At 29.5% G+C, this 25,141-nt stretch overlaps 1 protein-coding gene across 3 annotated transcripts in view; it reads left to right on the top strand.

The window, feature by feature from the left end:
• Positions 1-25,141, top strand: part of LOC129917839 (sine oculis-binding protein homolog) — a 55,647-nt gene that overhangs the window by 17,678 nt on the left and 12,828 nt on the right. Inside the window, exons 1-2 of one of the 3 annotated variants that reach the window (XM_055998019.1) lie at positions 4,759-5,184; positions 5,265-5,510. The exons of 1 other annotated variant lie outside the window; for it this stretch is intronic. In XM_055998019.1, the coding sequence (XP_055853994.1) occupies positions 5,487-5,510 (24 nt within the window). In that variant the 5' untranslated portion in view covers positions 4,759-5,184; positions 5,265-5,486. Of the gene's footprint in view, positions 1-4,758; positions 5,511-25,141 lie in introns of those variants that run through there. One more of the 3 variants, XM_055998018.1, reaches the window with a different exon arrangement.

A 25,141-nucleotide genomic window follows, 5' to 3' on the forward strand; every position in this document is an offset into this window, starting at 1 on the left:
TTATTTTAAGTTAATTTATTTTATATACAAAGGAAAATTAGCAAAAAGCGAGAGTTTATCTTAATAAAATTATTGAACTACCAACGAAACGACTCGTGAAGCTTAAACTTCATAAAAAAAACAACAAATATGTATTTTACAACTGCATTTTATTTTGTTTCTATAAAAAAAAACGTAAATAAACAGAAAAATTATTTCTCTAAAATTTAATTTTTTTTCTATTAAAAGCTTAAATCCTGAAAATTCCATAACACTTCGTTGAATATCTTAAGATTTGTTTTAGTTTGTCACGACAATTGTCAACATTGAGTTAGCCCGATGTTAAAGCGCTCGCCTATCAATCCAGGCATAGCAGGTTTAACCCCCACTGGGTGCCCTTTTTGTTTTGTTTTTTTTTTCAGTCAATTTTACTCTGTACTTCTATAATTGATAAAATTATTATTTATTATTATATATAATACGAGAAGCATTTCAATTAGATAGGTAACATCAATCTATAACATAGAAAGTTTTATTTTAAATCGAGTTTGCACTTCAGCTCTTTTTGAGGTAAGTACTGAAAATTTAAATTGATGACAATATTTTTTTTTTTTTGTAAAACTAAACAAATTTTGAATCTGAATTATGTGTAATAAGCACTACCTTTCATTTAATATATAAAAAGTGAAAATAACCCCATCTGTTTGGGAGCTAGAGCTAATTTTCTTCGAAAAACAGTGAAAAAACAGAGATTTTTGATACTTTGAGCGAGTGTCGGCACCATTTAGACTTATCCAATCGAGCTGAAATTTTGGCTTTCTAAAAATCTGCAAAGGCGGAACATTTTATGGGGTTCCCCCGAAAAAAATTCGACAAAAATTTTTTTCTATGGGAGTTGCGGTCACTCTAATGTACATATACGTGCACACACATATGCGATACATAATTTGACATTTGATGAATGATACCTACACATATAAAATAAATAAACGCACTTTGCATAGTTGGGCTCAAAAAGGGTACCTAAACGAGAAATGTCGGTAAACTACAGAGACTGGGGAATGTTTTGAATAATGCATTGGATACAACATACCTACAAGTGGATTTTGATATGACAGTTCTGGTGATAGTGATAAGTGTACTCCTCAACAGATTTTGTTTGATATTTAATATTTCTAAAATTTCGTTTGAAAGGATATTAAGTTGCATTTTGTAGTTTTAAATCAAATATTCTTCAGTTTCAAATGAATGCGTTGATGATTGGATACTTGAGATATTTGGTATTTCGTTTTTAAAATTGGAAAATTGAATTGATATTAAATTTTGAAATTGAAACTTTTTGGAATTTATTTTTATAATTTAGGTTTCACTTTGCATATGCATATTGAAGAGCAAAGTTACATAAATACATGCCACAGCACTATTGCTTATGCACAGGTATGTGATTGTTTTTTATGTATTATATATTCCAAATTCTCCGAAACTATTTTCTCAAAAGAATTTTGTCATCATAAAAGTTTTAGCGTAGTATAGATATTTTTGATTATCATTACAATGTTAAGTTGCGGATTAAAAAAAAAATTGTGTTAAGATACGATGAATTGCTTTAATTTTAATTCAGTGAAATCAAGAAAATAAAAAACAAATCGCTCATTTACTTGAATACTGTCATAACTCAAAAATCACGAATTTTGCTGTCACAGTTTTGAGAAAATGGTAAAATAAAGTTCTATTTTTCAACAGGTTATATCTTTTGATCTAGAGCAAATACAAACTTGATTTAACTTTATTGAGCATCCTGATAATATTAAATTTCATTTTAAACATAACTGTAAATTCACTACAAGCTACACAATGTTAAATTAAAAAACTTGCGAAATACCTCAAAACACCTCATCTCAGTTTCGAATTTCGACATGATTGGCTTTAAAAAATTATTAGAAATACAATAAAAGAAAGAAAAACTATTAGAAATACAATAAAAACCAGTTTTGATCTATGGAAGTCGGTTATGTTTTTTGATAAAAAAGATTATTTTAAACTAGTTGCGTCATAATATTGATTTTGTATAGTGTTCATACTAAACTTTTGTTTAAAAATTTTATATACAAAACATATTCGTTTTAAACATCTCCAAAGATTTACAAGAAATCTATATTTGCATAAAGCATAGTATATCAATTCGTGGTTTAGTTGAAATAGGTAAATTTATCTCCTCAATACCGTTTCCAGTAAAATATTAAAATTATGTATAGAAATAAACTATATTCATCTTATCCTCTTAAAAATAAATTCCCCACAGGAAATGCTTGGATAAAAAGATACACCATTATCAAGAACAGAGTATCCCATTACCCATGATGATGACCCAACTTCGCGTACCTTTAAGATAATCACCAAGCCATTTTATCTAGATTCGAAACAACATCAACAACAAAAAGACACTAACCCTTCCTCGCTAAAGATGTTCTCTTTAGCATTTATATATTTTTTAGCATGGTCAGTCTGATATTAGTCCGCAGGTGCAAGGCAGCTTACATAGTGTAAACGTGCATCACCTTCTCGTCTTGCCATTCATACACAAGATAAGCATTTTTAATGCTCATTTTTATTTCTACATTAACACACCACAACAGTTCATAAATACACATTGCATCGAATGCATGAGGAATTAATTTATTTGCGGTCTTGTGCTGAATTGACTTTTATGGCGGGATGATGATCTGCAGTTTGCCATTCATTAGATATTTTCACTTTCTTTCGATTGAATGATAGAAGAAGTGAAGGTCTGTCGGGCTAGAGGAGTGATCTTATAAGCGTGCGGATCTCGTATGCACGCGATTAAAATTTGTTGTATGGAACAGAAATAAATTACCTAAATAAATATTTTTGTACGAAATATAAATTTCAAAACAAAACATTATGTTAAAAGCGTAACATTAAAATAATGAAATTTTGAACAAAAAAAACATTTTTAGATTTTTTAACAATTTTTCAAAAAAAGTTTTTACAAAATCAATTTTTTGAAGATGATTTTCATTTTGAAATTTTGTTTTTATGTGCTGAATTATAATTTCTGAAGAATCGCATTCCAATTTTCGTTTGCAAAATATTTGGAAATTTTAAAAATAACTTTAAAAAAATGTCCCTAATAGTTTTTAATTCTGTACTGTACAAAAATGTAATGCCATACTACTTTTAGAGCTCAAACCATTTGAAAAGATTTTTTCGTACCTAATATTAACAACAAAATTTTGTTTTTGTTAAATATTTACATAGAAAAGATTCCACATAGGAAACTGTACCACTAAATCAAGGGCGTATAATTTTAATTAAAAAAATACGTGTCTTTTTGTACATAAGGTCCTATTTTTTAAATAAAAATTATATTTTTGAAACCGGTGTTAATGTTAACGGTACCTGTCATAGAACCATTTTCTTGATTTAAACCATTTAAACGACTTTAACAAAAATTTAGGACTGAAGCGTTTCAGTTAAACTAAAAATTAAAAAAACATGTAAGTATACTAATTTTGGATTTTTTGTTTTTAATTTCAAAATTTGTTTTTCACAAAAATCTATTTTTTCAAATCGGATTAATGAATTTACTTGAAATTTGGTTTAAATATGTAAAAAAAATTTTGTTCATACCAAAGTTTTTTTTTAATTTTCAAAAAAATGTATAAAGGTCGGCCATTCCATTTGCATTTTTAGGACATTTTCACGCTTATTATCCAGTTTATCTCGTAAACGAAGCATTATTTCTTGAAAGTTGGTAGGTCGTCAGGATTGATAAAGTTCAAATATTAGAAGTTTCAAGAAAAACTAATTCAAAATAGCTACATTATTAACAGACAAAGACAGTAACGGGGAAGACTTGCACCTCTTTATCTGTGAATAATTTGGCTACGTGAATTTTAGTGAAACTTCTAGAATATTAACTATCATGAGCCCTTAAGACCTACGAAGTTTCAAGAAAAAAGATTGCTTCTTCAACGAGATAAACTGGAAACAAAGTCAATATGTCTTCTCCGTTACTTTGGAATGGCTGAGGTACAAAAAAATTATTTTTTTAAAAAAGGCTTTAACAATTTTCAAAAACAATTCAACAATTATTTGTTATATAATAAATTAACGATTTAAAAATTAGTTTTCGTAATTTTAAAAACAACTTTTAATACTTTTTTTTTATAAAATTAAATTAAAATTATTACTTTATGCTATACCTAAAATACTTAAATTCTGAGCAACTTTGAGCATAAAAGCAAGATTGAACTATAAAAGTTTAAAATCTCCATAACACAAATAAAATACATAATCCATAACAAACAAACGCGTATTTAATTATTAGTTTAATTTATTCGTTTAATTTCTAGGTACTAAAGAAATGATAATTTTGAAATGTTTTTATTTCTACTTTTTTATCTACTTCTAAATGTTAGACTTTTCATTTATGGGGCCTTGTGAGTCAATAAATTTGCCTGATTGAAAAGTACGTACCTGTTGAACTTGAAAATTCGAATTATTGTATTTACAGAAACGACCATAACTAAATTTTACTTTTCAAAAATAAATTTTTGTATCGCACAGATATTATTTTTTTGTTTCATTTTAGAACGTCATTGGCCGTAATTTCAAAAAAAGAATTATATTTTATTATTCTTCAAATTGTTTTACAAAAGAAGAAAAAAAAAAGAAAACAAAACATTATCTTAGATGCAATGACTCAGATACATTTTAGTTTTTTTTTTTTTTTTCTTAAGAATTGATTGATCTGAACCAGATGCTGAACTTGGATTAAATAAAAGAAAAAAAAAACAAAAATACAAAATAATCTTCAAAAAAATTACCATGCCTCATTTTGCGGCATTCAACTTCACGGGAGGGTTGTTGGAAGTAAGACGGGTAATGGGTATCGGTATCACCATCTCGAGCAACTTTTTTCCAATTCGAAACTGATACCCCGGGACAAAATGGCATGGAATATTTAATGCTAGAGCCGAACCGAACCGAACCCTCTTGTCGCCTCTGTCTACTCATCGGTCGGTGATGTCTTAGGTTTCACAAGTCGTAAATTTAAACACAAAGAGAGAATGTTTGTGCCTTCTCGGGTTTGTGTCTCTGGTGTGGAGTCACATGGCATCACAAAGCCTACATACATATATGTACATATATCTGGGTGTGTGAACGAACGATTGTCGAAATGTGAGTGTGTTGGTCTGGTAGCGTTTTTTTTCTGCTTTTTAATTAATTGATTTTTCCCATTTGGCATCAATTTCATGTAGCACAAATCAGAAATTAAAACCGAAACATAAATTAAAATAAAGACAACACAATTGGATACTATGCGACAGCGGACGACTCCGTATCCGTACCTGCCGCATGCACACTTTGCCGCTAATTTTTTAGAAGAGACGATGGAATGATGATAATGACGACGAGGTCGCACCTGAGTTCTGGTAATTGATCTACCAACAAATGCACTCTGAATATCGACATGGGTAAAGATGGATCTGGAGAACTGGAAGGAGGTGATATTGGGTATCTTTTCTGTTGTTTATTTCGTTGTGTGATGTTGTGGGAATGGCAGAGGGTGAAAAAGTGTCTGTGAATGGAAGATTGGTGCATTAATTTGAACAAGTGTATTTGTTTTGAAATTTAGTTATTAGGAGGAGTTTAAAGTATTTTATATCTTGATTTGTAAATTAAAATACTAACAACTGATCAAAAGTAACAGTAGTTAAGATTTTCATATTATTTATATTTCGGAGGCTCAAAAGTAAGCTTTTGAGAAATTTGTCCAGTACCTACAGATTTGGGCTAAAATATTTGTATTATTTTTTTATGATGTATTTAAGTTTTGATTTACAATTTCAAAACTTTCATTTTTCGCCCTTTTTTCCAAATTTTTACCTCTCAAGTTTTTAACTTCTAATCAAAACATTATCATATGTATGTCACGCCTAAAAATTTAAGAATTAGTAATGATGAAACGCAAACAAATGTTACTAGCAACTATGATATGAGCAACTATGATACGAGTATAACGATGTTACGAATTCAAATGCCCCGAATTCAAATGCGACGAATTGTATGGAGGCTTTTTTTTTCGTGTTGTATTCGATCTGGCAACAATAAGAGGAACGTTGTGAAATAATGATAATAATGGAACATAAGAGATGTTAGCTGATTGGTCAAACATTAGTATATAAGCCAAACAGAAGGTGGGGTTGGTTGAAATTTTTTTGTAAGGTCTCAAAGAATTATGAAGTCGTTGTCGGTGCAAAGTAAAAATGAAAAAATGATAGAGAAGCAAAAGAAATAAAATTGGAGGGGTGATTGCCATTGCATGTACATATGCTTGAAAGTAAGAAAGCTGGAACATTATAAACGTAAAGGCAAAAACAATGTAAGTAGGTTTGAGCATCTTGCAGACCTTTTAGAACAAGTTTTGGTCTTGTAAGGAGTTTTGTTTTTTAGATTTTAATGAAGGGAGGTCTTTACTAGAGCCTGTCGTAGAAGTGTCCGTGCATCTGTTCAGTTAAGGGTCCATTTGTTAGCTACTGTTTTGAAGTTTGATGATTTTTATGTGACTACATTTTTTATGTTTTAGGTTTAGGTTTTAGGTTTAGACTCAAATAATTTTGTTAATATATAAATACCTACATATCGTCGTCGGTGGAAAGCAAAATTGTTCTTAATCCACTTTTTACCATTAATGAGATAATGATGCAGTTTTACTAATTTGAGATTGCTCTTTCCGAATTTGAGCGTTTTTGTCTAAAAAAATTTCTGAAAGTTAGACCCCAGTATTCTTAATTGTTCTAGGTTCCATCATATTTTGTTCTAAGTCCACTTTTTATTTAAGGAAAGTGCGTAGATAGGTACTTGTATAGGAATTTTTCTATGTTCAATTTTGGTTTTTAGTAAGAAAAATAGAAGTAGGCTTGTAGGGTTTCTTCAAAAGGAAAAAACAAACTTTATAAAAAATATAACTTGAAATACCGACGAGCAAAAAAATATCACTTTCAATGAAATTGAAACTTAAAAATCGCTTTTTAGTGGGGTGGCTTAGCATTAAAAAAGACCTCCATTATGCACTACTTTGTGATAAAAGCGTGAAACTTATATCTTTGGTAGTACTTAATAGAAGAGTTATTTTGAGATATTGGACCAATTTGTATTCCATCCGGTATGGTAGATCCAAAAGTTTTTGTCTGTTGCACCCGCATTGTTGCATTTTATAGTAAAGCTAATGAAACAATTTTATTAATAAAATACATGATTTCGAGGTAATTTCAAATGCCCGATCGAATAAAATCAATACCAAAATGTCTGAACCATCATGGAAAAAGTTATTGCACTCTTTATAAATAGTCATTTACTTAAAGAACAAGAAGTGAAGTGACATGATGGTCGAGACATTTTGGTATTGATTATTTTCGATCGGGCGTTACAAAACACCTCGAAATCATGTATCATTTTACTAAAAATGTTTCATTGTCTATACTATGATATGCCACAAATCGAGTGCAACACAGAAAAAGTATTGTATCGACCCTTCCGGATGGAATACAAGGTGGCCCAATATCTCAAAATAACAAAATAACGATTGAACTATTTTTTAACGCTAAGCCTCCTCACTATAAGTTTTATGTTTGACTTCGTTCTACATAAAATGCTTCAAAAGCCAAGTTTAGCTATATGAGCAAATACGTGCGACACTTTCGTGCATTGTACTTATAATTATAATTACATATGCAGAACCTTCTCGTCAGGAGGCTATTGAGCCACTAAAAAAAAAAACAAATATAAGAAACAAAATCTTCACATTTCAGTTGTTTTGGTTTGGTGGGGGGTTACTTATAAATTTTTATTTAGTCAAAGTAACCACCAATCAAAATTTTTTAAAATGACCAGCCAATAGAAATTGCTTTTCAAATATATACTTAACCTACCTATTTAAAAATTTTCGCAACTACAAAAAAAAAATTCAAATTTCCTATTGGCTATTGCTTTGATAAATAAATTACAAAAATGAAACTGCCCCCACCAAATTGAAACGACTGAAAGTGAAATGCAAATTTGTGTTTTTTTTTTAGTGGGTCTCTGACCTCCTAAGCAGAGGGTGGTGTAGTTTGTATTACTCTTCTTCTATATTTTTAGCAGATATATATAATATAGATGAAAGATATCTTCATTTATGTGGTCGTATTAGTCTAGGTGGTAAGGTGATTGCCTCCCACTCTCACTGTTTTGGGTTCGCATCCCAAAAGTTACATATGTTTTTTTTTTAATTTTTAATTTTTAATTTTTTTTTTTTATTTTAAATTTCAAAAAATATTGCAATATAGCATATGCCATATGAATTTAAAATGATTTTTTTTTTTAAGAAAACCTTGAAAAATTTAAACGCGCAGTCTAATTTTCAAATGCTCGGAATGATCTTCAAAAATTTTTCAGCTTCCAACGTCTAGGTATTCAAAAGAATTTTTGGGTACACTCAGGTGTATACGTACTTATTTTTATTACTTCAACAGTATTAATTTATTAATAATTATTTTAATTAGCTAATTTATCATTCTTTTTGGGTTATTTTTACATTGCTGCTGTACCTAATGCCTGATTTACAATATTGCGAGACGACCGACGAGACGAGAGCGTTGCGATTTTCCCAGCGTTTTTTCATTTATTTAAAACTCGTTTTAAAATCGTTAGGCAGTTCACAATGCTGCGATTTTTTTTTGACAAATTAAATTAATTTTTATTAAAAAAATTTAAGCAAAAAATAAAATAATCTCTTTTCATATCGGGATTTGAACTTTGAGCGGTAGGACCAAAATGCAAAATCCTTATCCACTAGACTAATACGACCTTTTAAATTGAAAACTTTTATCGATATAAGCTACTTTGGATATACATATATAATAAAAATATATAAAAAAAAATTGGAAATCGTCGTCTCGCGCGGCTTTTTTTTTATTTTCGAAATTGTTAGAAAAAGGAATTCACAGAAAAAATAATTGAAGTAAAATTTTAAAAATTGTCCTTAGCTTTGAAAATTTTGTAAAAAACAAAAAATATGACCACCTGAGTAAAATAAAATAAAATTGATCACAACAGTGGATACTTAAAGTTAACAAACCTATTTCTTATTTTTTTTTTAAATTAAGTATTAAAATTGTATTTTTTCTTGCTTTTAGTGATCTATAATAATATTTTATACATTTTGTCAGTGACATATATAAATGAAAAAAATAATCGGACCAAAAAATTAATTTTTTTTATTTTAAATTAAAAAGAAATTTAATGTTTAATAAACTATAAAGTGGGTCTCTTATAAAAGGGAAAAAAAATGGAGTAAATTCTAAGACAAAATTAAGGATTATTTCAACAATTCAAACGGTCCTCCTCGGTTTTTTTTAATTTCAATGCGATTATTAATTGATGATTACTGCTGGTTTTTTTTTTAGGAATACGCTCTCATTGCTCTACAAAATTTTTTATTTATGTTAAACAAACAACCGTATTTATTTCTCCAATGAAAAAAAGAGTTAATACCTACAGTTATTTGTTAATTTTTATGTTTACCTACGCCCAAACTTTTTGTTTTATACAAATTAGAAATTACCTTGAGTGCTAGGTAATTGAATATTGCATATTTCATTCATTATCAAAAATAAAACGTGTTCTTTTTTTTATATTTATTTTTTATTTTTATTTCTATTTTTAATATGTATGTAATTATATTATTTTTTATAAACAAACTGAATAATAATGTTATATTGATAACTAATATAAGTAATATAAGCTATAAACTAAGTAACTAAAACTAATTATAATATAGATTTAAATACTAAAATAAATATTTATGTAACTATATCTAGATACATTGGGCCCTACCAATAATCAAATTTAAAGCTTACTTTAATTTTAACCTTAATTCTACATATTTCACAACACCAAAAATCAATTTAATAGTCAAGTTAAAGGCTAATGCTCGGTTAAAATTTATAGTTTTGAAACTCAACTATAAAATTTAACCTATCCAATCCAATAACTTGAACATGCTATTTTCTTCAACTTTTGTATTGTTGATTCTATAAGTTGAACAATTAAAATATTTGAAGCTCTATAACTTGAACAAATACATTTTTTTTCAACAGCAATTTGAATTTCCTCAATTTAGTAACTACGTTTGTAATTGCGTTTTGTGTTATTTACATTAATTTATAAAACAAATTGAATTCATACAAAAACGAAGGCTTTTTTTAATGTTCCAGTTAGTTGAACAATCCAATAACTTGAACAAGCCTGGTTTAGTATGTGTTCAAGTTAGCGAGATTTTACTGTATATATATTTTTTTAAAAGCAAACCGAATGAAGCCGTCCAATATTACCCGCACAAGATAGAAAACCAAAAGAGAACGATTCGCGGCAACCACGGCCTTTTATAGCCACACGGCAACCCTTTCCAATTTCGAAATGGTGCGGCCATTTTCGAATTCAGCAGAAATGGATTCCGGAAGGTTCCTTCCTAGCCTTAATTTTGACTAGAAATTTACAATTTTTATCTTAAAAATCTTTAAAAATTATTTCAAAAATAGGTGTGCAAAAACTATAATTTTCTAGTCAAAAACGGCTCAGAGAAACAACCCGGAAACACTTCCATGACACAGAATTGCATTGGTATGCGTGAGCTTGGATTTCATATTTTCGAAAATCAAAAATCAGCTGCGTATTTTTAGTACTTTGTCGCTTACAAGTTTCTCTTTAGTCAGCAAATCTTTTTGTACTAAAAAATAAGCCTACCACAGCGTCTACGATATCCACCATCATCCACATTAGTGTGGTCCACGTTATAAGGCAAAAAAATAAACCATATAGTTCATTAGTTCCCCACGCATTATTTTGCTACAGACATCAATACCAACACATGCTCAAAGTTTTAGCCCTCAAAAGTAAAAGGAAGAGGGCGCTCATCAGCTTTGGAATATTAGACTTTGCTACCCTTACCTTACCCTTAATATCTGATTATATTGTATTAGGACTTGGCTTGAGGTTGAAATTTGGCTTAAACATAATAAGCACGCATTTTCCCGACAACCATGTAAATTATTTTCATGTTTCTTTGGTCTTAAGTCACTAGCTCGTATTTCATTGATTAATTCTGTTTTGTTAACTTTAAGCAAAAAATACTTACAGACGAATTTAAATGAACAAAAATTATTATCTGTGAAAATATCACTTAACTATTGGTTTTTTATGAAAAACTTTACCACATCATAACTTAATCCACTTGATAAATCAAAACAAGAGTTAATTACTAGGCATGAGGACCCAGCTATAACAGCATGTGAGCAAAAACTTTGAGCCTGTTGAGCGCCCATTTACACTTCACCTAAAAAGCTGAAATTTCACGTGTGTAATACAAAACACATATGCAACCAATTTTTGAGTGGGGAACAACGGAAATGTAAAAACCAAAAAATTGGACCACCCTAATCCACATCCACACATTATCAAGGGGCACGGTAGTGCCCAGCCAAGTTCTCTAGCAACTTTGGCACTACACCCTTATTTACAGGAAACAACTCAGGCCATTTTCGACCCCCCTCTAACTTCCACACCAAAGATGCTAGAAATTTCAAACTCGCTACATTTGTTGAGCTGGTCGAAACAAAACTCCTCACAAAATTTCAGCCTCTTACGATGAGTAGTTCCTGAGATATAGGGCTTCAAAAATCGCAAAAACCGTAACTGACTGACTGACTGACTGACTGACTGACTGACTGACTGACTGATTCACTCACTCACTGACAGATCATCAAAATTATGGAGAACTTCCCGTTAACGTAGAAACTTGAAATTTTACACGGTGATAGGACTTGTGTTGTATACAAAGGAAAAAATCGAAAATTTGAGATTTTCAATTCAGGGGGCGTGGCATCCGCCCATTTCCGCTGAATTTTCATCAAATATTATAGAGCACTTCTGATTATCGTAGAATCTTGAAATTTGGTTGAATGGTAGAGCTGGTAGTTTATACAAATGAAAAAATTTAAAATTTGAGAATTTTAGACAGGGGGCGTGGCAACCGCCCATTTTCACTGAATTTTCATCAAATATTATAGAGCACTTCTGATTATCGTAGAATCTTGAAATTTGGTAGAATGGTAGAGCTGGTAGTTTATACAAAGGAAAAAATTTAAAATTTGAGAATTTTAGCCAGGGGGCGTGGCAACCGCCCATTTTCACTGAATTTTCATCAATTATTATAGAGCACTTCTGATTATCGTAGAATCTTGAAATTTGGTAGAATGGTAAAGCTGGTAATTTATACAAAGGAAAAAATTTAAAATTTGAGAATTTTAGACAGGGGGCGTGGCAACCGCCCATTTTCACTGAATTTTCATCAAATATTATAGAGCACTTCTGATTATCGTAGAATCTTGAAATTTGGTAGAATGGTAGAGCTGGTAGTTTATACAAAGGAAAAAATTTAAAATTTGAGAATTTTAGCCAGGGGGCGTGGCAACCGCCCATTTTCACTGAATTTTCATCAATTATTATAGAGCACTTCTGATTATCGTAGAATCTTGAAATTTGGTAGAATGGTAAAGCTGGTAATTTATACAAAGGAAAAAATTTAAAATTTGAGAATTTCAACCAGGGGGCGTGGCAACTGCCCATTTTCATCAAATATAGAGATTTTCAATTCTACAGCCATACCTTGCAAAAAGTAGTGAAATCACAACAAAAACATTACTGTTAAAAAAAGAGCCAAGTTCTCCTATGTTGAAATTATGCTGGCACAAAAAGTATTGAGATATAAAAGTGTACCAAGTTCTAAAGTTTGGGTTCAAATTCGTATCAATAAAATTTTGATTGTTTACTTGGCAAATTTTTGAAATAACTTTAAAAATCGGTATTTAAAAGAAAAATTGTCAAGTAAACAATCAAAATTTTATTGATACGAATTTGAACCCAAACTTTAGAACTTGGTACACTTTTATATCTCAATACTTTTTGTGCCAGCATAATTTCAACATAGGAGAACTTGGCTCTTTTTTTAACAGTAATGTTTTTGTTGTGATTCTCTTATCTTGACACCATTTGAATCAAATTGAAACAAAGCTAGGTTCCAGTTTAAGCTAAGGCAAAAACCAAAGATAATAGAAGACTCTATTATTATCATTACCTAAACTACCTTATCGACTGTTGCTAAATTTGAATTTGAATTTGATTTGAAATTAACAAAAATAAAATGAGTATGCCTATACAAGATGGGCGTTTCCTACAAGATCTCTATGAGCGCATTTGTTCTTTGTATGGACAAAAGTCTATACTTCGTGCAGAAAAAGTGCATTGGTGCATTTTATGTTCAAAGATAAATGTAACACATTGAAAATTACATACATCAAATGAAAGTTACTGATATTTCTTTGAATAGACAATAAACTCTATCTCGTGGAAGGTGCAGTGGTGCATTTTATGTTCAAAAATGTATTCAAGGTTATTTTAAATGTTTGTGTTTTTAGAACAAAAAAAAAGGTGGAGAAACGACTAAATCCATGTCGTATGGTTTGTGGTTTAAATTCATAATACCTACCAACATTTTTTGAGTAATATATGTAACTTGTAGTTTGAGTTGCATTTTTGAAAAATTAGTCACAACCTTCGTATATTTAAATTATTTTAAAACCAACAAGGTAGTTTCGCACACGACTTCAAAGTACAGAAGATCATATACTTACTCAAACACTTTTTGTTATTGCATTTCAATCTATAAAAAACGATAAATGCATTTTTTTTTTAATTAAAGCAGTTGATGGATTAGTCCAACAGAACACCGTTATTATTATGTTTTTGAATCTAGTCAATAGAGCATCTAAACAAATGAGCCACGTCCCATACAAAAGTGTTCTAAAAAACGAAAAATGCATTGCGTCATGGGTGAAAACTGGTGATGGAATAGCCCAACTGAACTTCCAACACAGTTTTGTAATGTTTTTGAAACAATTTTATCGAACGTCTAGTCAAAATGTATACTTTTATGAATTTTATTACATACATTTTTGAAAATAAAATGCACCAATGCACTTTCCCTGCACGAGATACAGACTTGTGCCCATACAAAAAAATAATACACTCATCGAGACCTTTCATTTGATGTATGTCTCAATGTGTTACACCGATGGGCCAAAATGCCCACTCTCCTTTATATATGAGTGTAAAATTAAGTGACACTTAATTTTTTAAAAACTTTTTACCTTAAATCTTATGAAAAGTAGGTATGGACTTTGAAAATTTAACAATTATCAATTGATATTCAATTAAAAAATCCAGTTTACGGACTATGATTTTACGTGATAACGTCGTCAGAAAACAGATTGTGTTTTTTTTTTTTAAATGAGTCAATTGAAGTGTTTACTTATTTCAAACAATCATAATTTACAAGAAAAAGCTTAAAAAAAAATACCTTTTTATTTTCTCAATCTATTAATTTTTTTATTTTAAAAGCTTAAAAAAAATTATGCAACTTAAAACCCTTTTTCTTAAGAATAAAACCATTTTTAACTTTTTACAATGCGCAAAAAGTATAAAATATATCATTGAAAACAATCATTTACATCAAAAAAAACAAAAAAACACCTATTAAATGCAATTTTTTCTGAAACAGTGTATAAACAAATTTATACTATCTGAAAGCCTATTGTTTGAGCTTAAAATATTCGTATCGATCATCCTTATATGACATCTACAAAAAGAGCTAGAATTTTTTGAACTCAATCAAATTTCATCAAAAAAAGCAAAAAAAAACATTTATTTTTATGTCCTCACGCTATTCTATCAATTTTTTTCGATGACAACCTATAACTAAACTAATTAATTATAATTTTTATTTAATTTCATGGACTAAAAGTGTAAATCTTCTAATTCCACATAAAAATGAGTTCAAAAATAAAAATGCTAAAAGCTTTCAAATATTATCATTTCTTTTGAAGTAATAAAAATAAGTACGTATACACCTGAGTGTACCCAAAAATTCTTTTGAATACCTAGACGTTGGAAGCTGAAAAATTTTTGAAGATCATTCCGAGCATTTGAAAATTAGACTGCGCGTTTAAATTTTTCAAGGTTTTCTTAAAAAAAAAAATCATTTTAAATTCATATGGCATATGCTATATTGCAATATTTTTTGAAATTTAAAATAAAAAAAAAAATTAAAAATTAAAAATTAAAAAAAAAACATATGTAACTTTTGGGATGCGAACCCAAAACAGTGAGAGTGGGAGGCAATCACCTTACCACCTAGACTAATACGACCACATAAATGAAGATATCTTTCATCTATATTATATATATCTGCTAAAAATATAGAAGAAGAGTAATACAAACTACACCACCCTCTGCTTAGGAGGTCAGAGACCCACTAAAAAAAAAACACAAATTTGCATTTCACTTTCAGTCGTTTCAATTTGGTGGGGGCAGTTTCATTTTTGTAATTTATTTATCAAAGCAATAGCCAATAGGAAATTTGAATTTTTTTTTTGTAGTTGCGAAAATTTTTAAATAGGTAGGTTAAGTATATATTTGAAAAGCAATTTCTATTGGCTGGTCATTTTAAAAAATTTTGATTGGTGGTTACTTTGACTAAATAAAAATTTATAAGTAACCCCCCACCAAACCAAAACAACTGAAATGTGAAGATTTTGTTTCTTATATTTGTTTTTTTTTTTAGTGGCTCAATAGCCTCCTGACGAGAAGGTTCTGCATATGTAATTATAATTATAAGTACAATGCACGAAAGTGTCGCACGTATTTGCTCATATAGCTAAACTTGGCTTTTGAAGCATTTTATGTAGAACGAAGTCAAACATAAAACTTATAGTGAGGAGGCTTAGCGTTAAAAAATAGTTCAATCGTTATTTTGTTATTTTGAGATATTGGGCCACCTTGTATTCCATCCGGAAGGGTCGATACAATACTTTTTCTGTGTTGCACTCGATTTGTGGCATATCATAGTATAGACAATGAAACATTTTTAGTAAAATGATACATGATTTCGAGGTGTTTTGTAACGCCCGATCGAAAATAATCAATACCAAAATGTCTCGACCATCATGTCACTTCACTTCTTGTTCTTTAAGTAAATGACTATTTATAAAGAGTGCAATAACTTTTTCCATGATGGTTCAGACATTTTGGTATTGATTTTATTCGATCGGGCATTTGAAATTACCTCGAAATCATGTATTTTATTAATAAAATTGTTTCATTAGCTTTACTATAAAATGCAACAATGCGGGTGCAACAGACAAAAACTTTTGGATCTACCATACCGGATGGAATACAAATTGGTCCAATATCTCAAAATAACTCTTCTATTAAGTACTACCAAAGATATAAGTTTCACGCTTTTATCACAAAGTAGTGCATAATGGAGGTCTTTTTTAATGCTAAGCCACCCCACTAAAAAGCGATTTTTAAGTTTCAATTTCATTGAAAGTGATATTTTTTTGCTCGTCGGTATTTCAAGTTATATTTTTTATAAAGTTTGTTTTTTCCTTTTGAAGAAACCCTACAAGCCTACTTCTATTTTTCTTACTAAAAACCAAAATTGAACATAGAAAAATTCCTATACAAGTACCTATCTACGCACTTTCCTTAAATAAAAAGTGGACTTAGAACAAAATATGATGGAACCTAGAACAATTAAGAATACTGGGGTCTAACTTTCAGAAATTTTTTTAGACAAAAACGCTCAAATTCGGAAAGAGCAATCTCAAATTAGTAAAACTGCATCATTATCTCATTAATGGTAAAAAGTGGATTAAGAACAATTTTGCTTTCCACCGACGACGATATGTAGGTATTTATATATTAACAAAATTATTTGAGTCTAAACCTAAAACCTAAACCTAAAACATAAAAAATGTAGTCACATAAAAATCATCAAACTTCAAAACAGTAGCTAACAAATGGACCCTTAACTGAACAGATGCACGGACACTTCTACGACAGGCTCTAGTAAAGACCTCCCTTCATTAAAATCTAAAAAACAAAACTCCTTACAAGACCAAAACTTGTTCTAAAAGGTCTGCAAGATGCTCAAACCTACTTACATTGTTTTTGCCTTTACGTTTATAATGTTCCAGCTTTCTTACTTTCAAGCATATGTACATGCAATGGCAATCACCCCTCCAATTTTATTTCTTTTGCTTCTCTATCATTTTTTCATTTTTACTTTGCACCGACAACGACTTCATAATTCTTTGAGACCTTACAAAAAAATTTCAACCAACCCCACCTTCTGTTTGGCTTATATACTAATGTTTGACCAATCAGCTAACATCTCTTATGTTCCATTATTATCATTATTTCACAACGTTCCTCTTATTGTTGCCAGATCGAATACAACACGAAAAAAAAGCCTCCATACAATTCGTCGCATTTGAATTCGGGTCATTTGAATTCGTAACATCGTTATACTCGTATCATAGTTGCTCATATCATAGTTGCTAGTAACATTTGTTGGCGTATCATAGCCGCTTTCCCAAATTTAAATATGTATGTTATATGTTTAGCTTCAAATTTTCTCTCGGAGTAGAAAAAAAATATTGGAAGGATTTAAAAAGGTTTTGAAAGAAGAAAATAATTTCTTTCAGGAACCGTTACAAAATTGGTGGGACAGAGTAGGTACGCTACGTTAAAGCATACATACCCCTAAAATAAGTCAAAAATCAATTTTTGACTGGACATGACATCGTAAAATATTTCAAAAACTAAAGTTTTATGTGTGATTATTTACCTTATTGTTTTTTAATTTAATGGACCCACACTGTTTTATGACTGAATGTCAAAGGAGAAAAGGTTTTAAATTTTAAAAGAAATTGTCTGATGATTAGTTTTGTGTTTTTTTGGCATTGTTATCCGTATCCGCAGTTGGCGATTTCATGCATTAAAAAAACAACACGCGGCTGCCGATAAGAATAGAAGCTAAACCGAGCTGCGAATAGAATTTTGACGAAGTGTATATGTTTACGTTTTCCTTTCTCTTGGTAGGTACATACATTTTTACTTGCGATATAGGTACTATAGGGCAAGTTTAGGATTCGTAAAAAAAATCGAACTCGAGATAACAATTTTACATGACATTACGATGATGGAGAATGCCAAAAAAGTGGGTCCGGCAATTCTGTCTGTCTGTCTCTATCTGGAGCTGCAGCCTAAACGAGTGAAGTGATTTTCTTCAAACTTGGTAGTTAGCAGTTTTTGGTGATTCCCTAGAGGGGAAATTGAAATTTTTTTTTTATGACCAAAACTAACGGTACCTGCCATATAACGGAAATAGAAAAGGTAATTTTTTTCAAAAACGGCTCTAACGATTTTGATTAAAATTTTTGTGTGTAGTACCACACATAAGGGCCAACTTTTTAAATAAAAAAAATATTTTTTGTACCGTTATTAACGGTACCTGTCATAGAACGGTTTTTTTCGTTTCTGAATGTCTCGTACAAAATTAACCCGATTTAAATGAAAATTTTTATACAAAAGTGTGTAAGTAAAGATAATATTAAAATTTTAGAAAATTTTCAAAAAACGCATTTTTGGTTTTTTAAAAAATATTTCAAAATTTTTTTTTTGAAAAATCAATTTTTTGAAAACGGATCAATGAAAAATTTTGAAATTTAGTTTTTATGTGTAAATTTTTTATTTTTTCAAAATGGCATACCAACTTTTTTTTTGAAAAATGTTAAAAAATTTTATATATAAAAAATTATTTTTTTAAAAAACGGCTCCTACAATTTTCAAATTTTTTTTTCTAAAAATACCTTTTTATACGAGAAATAAAATGGCATATTTGTTTTTTTTTAAGATATTTTAAAACGGAGTTTTATTAATTATAAAAACAGATTTAATTTTTTTATACTACTTATGAAATTTCTTCAAAATATCAAATTTTAAATTTCTTGAATAAAAAGCTTTAACATTATAGTTACTTTAAGCATAAGAGCAAGTACGTGCGACCCCAGTCGTGCAATTTATTTTGTTTAGTGCTGATATTTGGAAAATCCTATTGCGGATAGATATGCCAAAAAAACACGCATATTACCTCCGCTGTTTGGGTGTATTCTGTAGTTGTTTGCACTTAAAACCAATAAAAACGGTTTTCCCAGTTATTAAATAATAATTTTGAACGCATGCGTGGATTCAAAAAATGTGTGCTTATTAAGCTAGAGTGAAGTGTATAATTTTTTTTAACTGTTTAACCTTACAGTTTTTAATACACTCGCAAAAATACGCAACTGTCGTCGATTTTCACAAGAAACTGAACCTTCTTACTCGCGATTCATCCTTGTTGTTAACATAAAAAAAAAAAAAAAAACAAAATGGTGAAATATATATGAAGATTCTTGGCTAATTATTACTAAACTAGTATTTTGGTATTCAAGGTATGTCATTTAAGTTCAATCCAATAGCTGTAAGTCATATGCAAATAAATTGGGGAGGTACTTTACTTCAACATTTTCTTCAAAGAAAATACCAAAAATCTGTACTCCAAAATTCTGTAAATGATAAAAAAAAAAATTGTTTTGATAATGAAAATAAGTGCGCACTTTTTTTCACTATCAAAACAATTTTTTTTTTTATCATTTACAGAAGTTTGAAATCCAGAATTTTGTTTTTACAGAATTTTAGAATACAGATTTTTGAATTTACAGAATTTTAAAATCCAGAGTTTTGAATTTACAGCATTTTAAAATACAGAATTTTGGAATACAGATTTTTGGAATCCGAATTTTGGCACATACAGAATTTCGACCCCAACCCATCTCAGATACAAAATTCAGGAAGTAGATTTCAAAGTAAAACTTTTAAAACATTTATTTACAAAAATGTATTCTAAAACAAAATTATTTTTCAACAAAATAATTTTTCTTAACTTTTTTTTATGATCTTCATTTTCAAAAATACTTCTTTCATCTGCGAGTTGCAACGCTACTGTGGGGTAAAACGGTTAGTTTAGCATAATCCAACAAATTTTTGATCTGTAATTCTTCAAAATCAGTCAAAATCCCTTTGACACATTTTATTTATATCTTGAATTCGAATTGACCTCCATTCATCTTTTGAGATTTCAGTGCACCTTTATTTCTCAATGCCTCGACCAGATTCAAAATTGAAGCTAAATCCCCTTCTCTAATTCTCTTCTCTAAATTTATTATTTGAAAAATATTTTTCAATAAAAAAAAAATAGAAGTAGATCCTATATAAGAGAAGTAGGGTAGTAAATTTTATTTTTTTTCCCAAAATCGAAGTAAATCTACTTCGATCGAAGTAAAGTCTGAACCAGAGATACCCAAAGGAGATGGGAAACTTTCGTACGTTTTACCCCCCAAAACCCATTTGTTTATTTCGTGTTGTTGTAATCTCTTTTGTATTCGTGAATAAATGTGAAAAACACACATAGTGTAGCCACGGTGTTTTTACGCGCACCTAAGCAAAAATGTACGATTTTTCACGCATACTTAGCCAAAAATGTATATTTTTTCACGCATACTTATCCAAAAATGTCTACCGCAGCTTGTAGGCAAACCCGTATGACGTCAGAAGTTTCTCATCTCTTTTGGGTATCTCTGGTCTGAACCCTGTAAAGCACTGAAGAGAACAAGAGCAAAAGTAACCTCTAAAAATCCCTCTCTCATACCTCATTTAGTCACTTTAACCTTCTGAATATATATATAAGGCTTTTATTGATCAGCTTTCAACAAATAATAAAATTCATTGAAAACTTACAGACAATATTTAAAAACTGTCATGACGCATAATTTTTAAAGTTAGAAATTTATTCTATTATTGTCTTAAAACTTATTTCTTAACTATTTGATCTTTTAAAGTGAGTACCTGAGTACAACCCATTTGCATTTGTATTTTATTTTATTTGTTTAATTTAATCTATAAAGTGATATTTTATCCGAAACAAAGTCTGTAGACTTTCACAATCATATCGGTTTCAAACAAAACATACACTCGTACAATACGAATGCGATATTAGAACCGAGTGATCACACAACGACGCATACATGCATCATGCATGGTAAATTGACACCAAGCACATGATTCTTAATGACCAAGCAAAAACCATGGCATATCATGAAGAATGAATTACCGCATCTGACACATTTTGCCGGACCAAAAAGGATATCACATTGTCAACAAAACGACACACGAATAGGATATAGAATTGCATTTTGTATGGATGCCGATGCCGACCGCTCCCGCTGCCACTGCCGCTTCGGCATGCTGCAATTTTTTACACCACCCAAAGACATAGGACAAGAGACCAAAAATTTTAGAAGGTTCGTTAATAATATTTCAACTGAAATACCCTACCTCGTTGAAGGTGTACCTTTCTATCTAGAATTTAATATCCAACAAAGTATTGTAGGAATAAAGTATCATAAAGCGACTGATCTGAGACTGACTCAGCAAAGGGAACCGTCTCGGCTTTCAATTAAACGACGACGACGCATCCTTGGTTTTGGAAGGGGTTTTCATTTTGGCTATATTACCCTGCGTCAAAACTCCATCTTCTCCTCATTAGAATTTCATTTTTCTTTCATAATAATTTTATGCACACTGATACTGACACCGAAGCAGCTATTGAATTTCTTCTCGAATCTCAGTTTCAACATAATGATGGAACTCAGCAAGAAAATTCATGTCCTTATCGGTAATTTTGTTTTATTTTTGTTATTTCTTTTTTGGTTTGGTCGCCTTTGTTTCTATGATAATAAATTGACTATGAATTTATATATAGTAATTTTTATGAATATAATATACGATGCACAAGATGTATTTGTTTACGAATGTACCGGGTGTTTCAGAAAAATGATGATTAAAAAAACTTTTGATGCAGGACGAAATATGAACAAACACATTTTTATGAAAAATTTACTTTTGTTTTAGAATAATAACAATGTGAAAATTCAATCGGGATTTCCAGTTTATGGAGAATATGAAAAACAGTGGTTTTCACATTTATTTTTCTCCCTGTGTTAGTGTTAAAAATTTGGGTTACATTAAATCAGATGTTTTTTTTCTACATAGTCTCTGGTAGGTACACTTTGAATTTAGATCAATTCATTAAATTTAATAATTTTTCATTACTGTTTTTAAGGTTTCTTAGGTTTAATAATTCGTTAGATTTTTTTTACACATTGTTTGAATGTGCTGACCCTTGGGAAAACTGCAATTTTTCGATATCAAATTAATTTTGAATCATGAAAGCGGAAAATTGCATTTGGGTAATCAAATAAATTGCTACCACTACATTTTACGAATCAAAAATTAGTGCTAAAGCTTTAAGAGTAGGTATTAAGCAAACCTTTTGGGATCAAAATAATGTTAGCGAAAAATTGTGAAAACCTACATTTATTTGCCAGGAATCCTCTCTTTTCTTTTTATTTACAAAATTTAAAAAAATAAAAAAAATTATTTTTTTTATCTTTACCTATAACAACGAAGAAAAAAATAACGCTTTATAAATTTTTGGAGTTGAGGTCCCTTGAACTTATAAATTGAATTTACCTATAACTTTTTTTTTATTTTTTTTTTCTCGAAACTCAACAAAATCTTAAACTTCCAATAGGTACATATTCAAGATATAGATACTTTGGACTACAAGAGTAAGTACGTTAGACCCAGTCGTGCATTTTATTTTTTATTTGCAATAACATTATTTTTCTTCACATAATTTGTATACCTAAGTTTTTTTTTTATAATTCGCTTGGAAAGTGTTTAAGTTATTGTAATGTCCTCTGAAATGTTTGAATTTTCACACGTAATATTCAAAGAAATTCCAATAAAACTGCATTTTTAGTTTTGTTTCGGAAAAAAAATTATGTAGCAAAAAAAATCTGTCCTCTTTTCGTTGCTTTCCGTATTTCATTTGAGTTTCTTTAAAATTTATACAGAGTGATTCTGGAAGAATGTGGCAGAAAGTTCGAGCGTGTAGGTGTGATCGAGAAAAAAATGATTAATAAAAAAATAAATAGGAGGGGGGTCTATTCCCCCCGTTATAAAAAAATTATACTTATCAAATTAAGCAAAATTGATAACAAAATTTAAAAAAATAAACGTTTTTTTGTAAAAACCTCGTCTTTTATTTCCCTTTAAGAAAGGCTGTCTATGAGAAAGTTTTTGAAAAATTAATTTTCAAAATCAAAATTTAAAAAAAAAAACTAAAAAAATCCTAACCATAATTTTCTCTTTATTTCTCGAAAACGAGAATAATTAATTTTCAAAATCAAAATTTTGAAAAAAAAAACTAAAAAAAATCCTAACCATAATTTTCTCTTTATTTTTCGAAAACGAGAATACAAATATTCATCTGGTTTTCTGTTTTTGTTTAAAAACAAATAATTGCACTGAATTTTGAAAATCTAATTTTTATTTTTATAACTAGCTGACCCGGCGGACTTCGTTACGCTACGCCTCTTCTGCTATTTACTTCCAATTTTGGAGTATGTCAATTTTTTCCAAAAAAATCGGGTCACAACATCAAATACAGGTTTTTATAAAAAAAAGATTGTGTTTTTTGAGTTCTATTGATCGCATTATCAAGATTGATGTTTGTAGGCTTAAAGTTTCTGAATATGAAATATCACGAATTTAGGCTATTCATATGAGTTGGAAAACTAACTTTTTTGAACCCCTTGAAAACAATATAAAGCCAGGATTTGAATAAAATCGTTCAAAAAAAATTTGGAGTGGACCACGCTAACCATTTACTGTATGAAAATAGATGTTGGCCGATTCTTAGACTTACCCGATGATATATGTACCTTCAAAATTTCATAAAAATCATTCCAAAAAATATAGAAATTTTTTTGGTTGGACCACCCTAACCATTTTATCATATGAAAATTCATGTTGGTCGAATGTCTGATTCTCAGGCTTTCCGACATACACAACAAATATCAAAAAGATCGTTCCAAGAAGATATAAAAAAATTTGGCTGGACCAACCTAACAATTTAGAGGTATGAAAAATAGATGTTGGCCGATTCTCAGACCTACCCGATATGTGTAGAAAATTTCATATAAATCAGTCCAGCCGTTTCGGAGGAGTTTTGTAACAAACACTGCGACATGAGATTTTTATATATTAACAGTCTAATTTATTAGATTTCACTAAACAGCACTAAACGGCTTCATAGTTATACAATGCATAAAGTTTTATGTAGCCTTTATGCAACGTTACATAGATTTTCATTTATAAAAAAAATTTTCTTATCCATTATAATTATGCTAGGTTTGTGTCCAAATAAGTACTAAAACTGGAAAATTAGTAGTTTTAATAATTTTAATCGATAAAATAATTCCATCTGCTCCGAAAATAAACAATAAATTAAAACAAAACAAAAACGTGAGCGAAAGTTCTCGAAAGTTCTCATACCTATAAGGAAGAAAATTTCTAAAAAAAACAACAGATCTGCTAATTTGTTTCACTTGATAACAAATTGTTCACATGAAAATATTTATAATCCAAAAGATTACGCCAATAAAAAAAAATATAGGTACATCGTACATGAATCAATTTCTATGTAAAAAAAAAAAAAACAAAAAACGCAAAAAGAAAAAGAATAGAGAATAAACTACAAAAGTTAGTTAGGAAAAAATCTCCAAAAAACACAATTTATTATTTTTTGTTTTAGTTCATTGCAAATTATTCATAAAAATTAATCAAATGCCAAAAATGAGTTCTTCAATTAAAAAAATAACATACAAATCATTGCTGTTTTCTTTTCCTTTTTTGATGTGATGTTCAAATGACATTTGGAAAAAAAAATTCTTATTCAGGCTTTAAACAACCTTAAAACGCGTTCAGCTTATACAACTTCTATGCAATGTTGCATAAATTTTATAAATAGCAATTTTCTGTTTAAAGACATTATAAAGAGAGTATAGTGTTATGCACTGTCTATACTACGTTTATAAATTAGGCTGTAAATGTTGATTTTGAAAATTAATTAATTGGATAAAACAGTTTTATTTGAAAACAGTATAATTAACGAGGTTGGCTTAGCTTTTTAAAAAGGTATAACAAGTTATTTTAGTTTTTTATAATTTAATTTATTAAACAGTTCGAG

The sequence above is a fragment of the Episyrphus balteatus genome, chromosome 4 (assembly GCF_945859705.1).
Source record: "Episyrphus balteatus chromosome 4, idEpiBalt1.1, whole genome shotgun sequence".
NCBI classification, from domain to species: Eukaryota; Metazoa; Arthropoda; class Insecta; order Diptera; family Syrphidae; genus Episyrphus; species Episyrphus balteatus.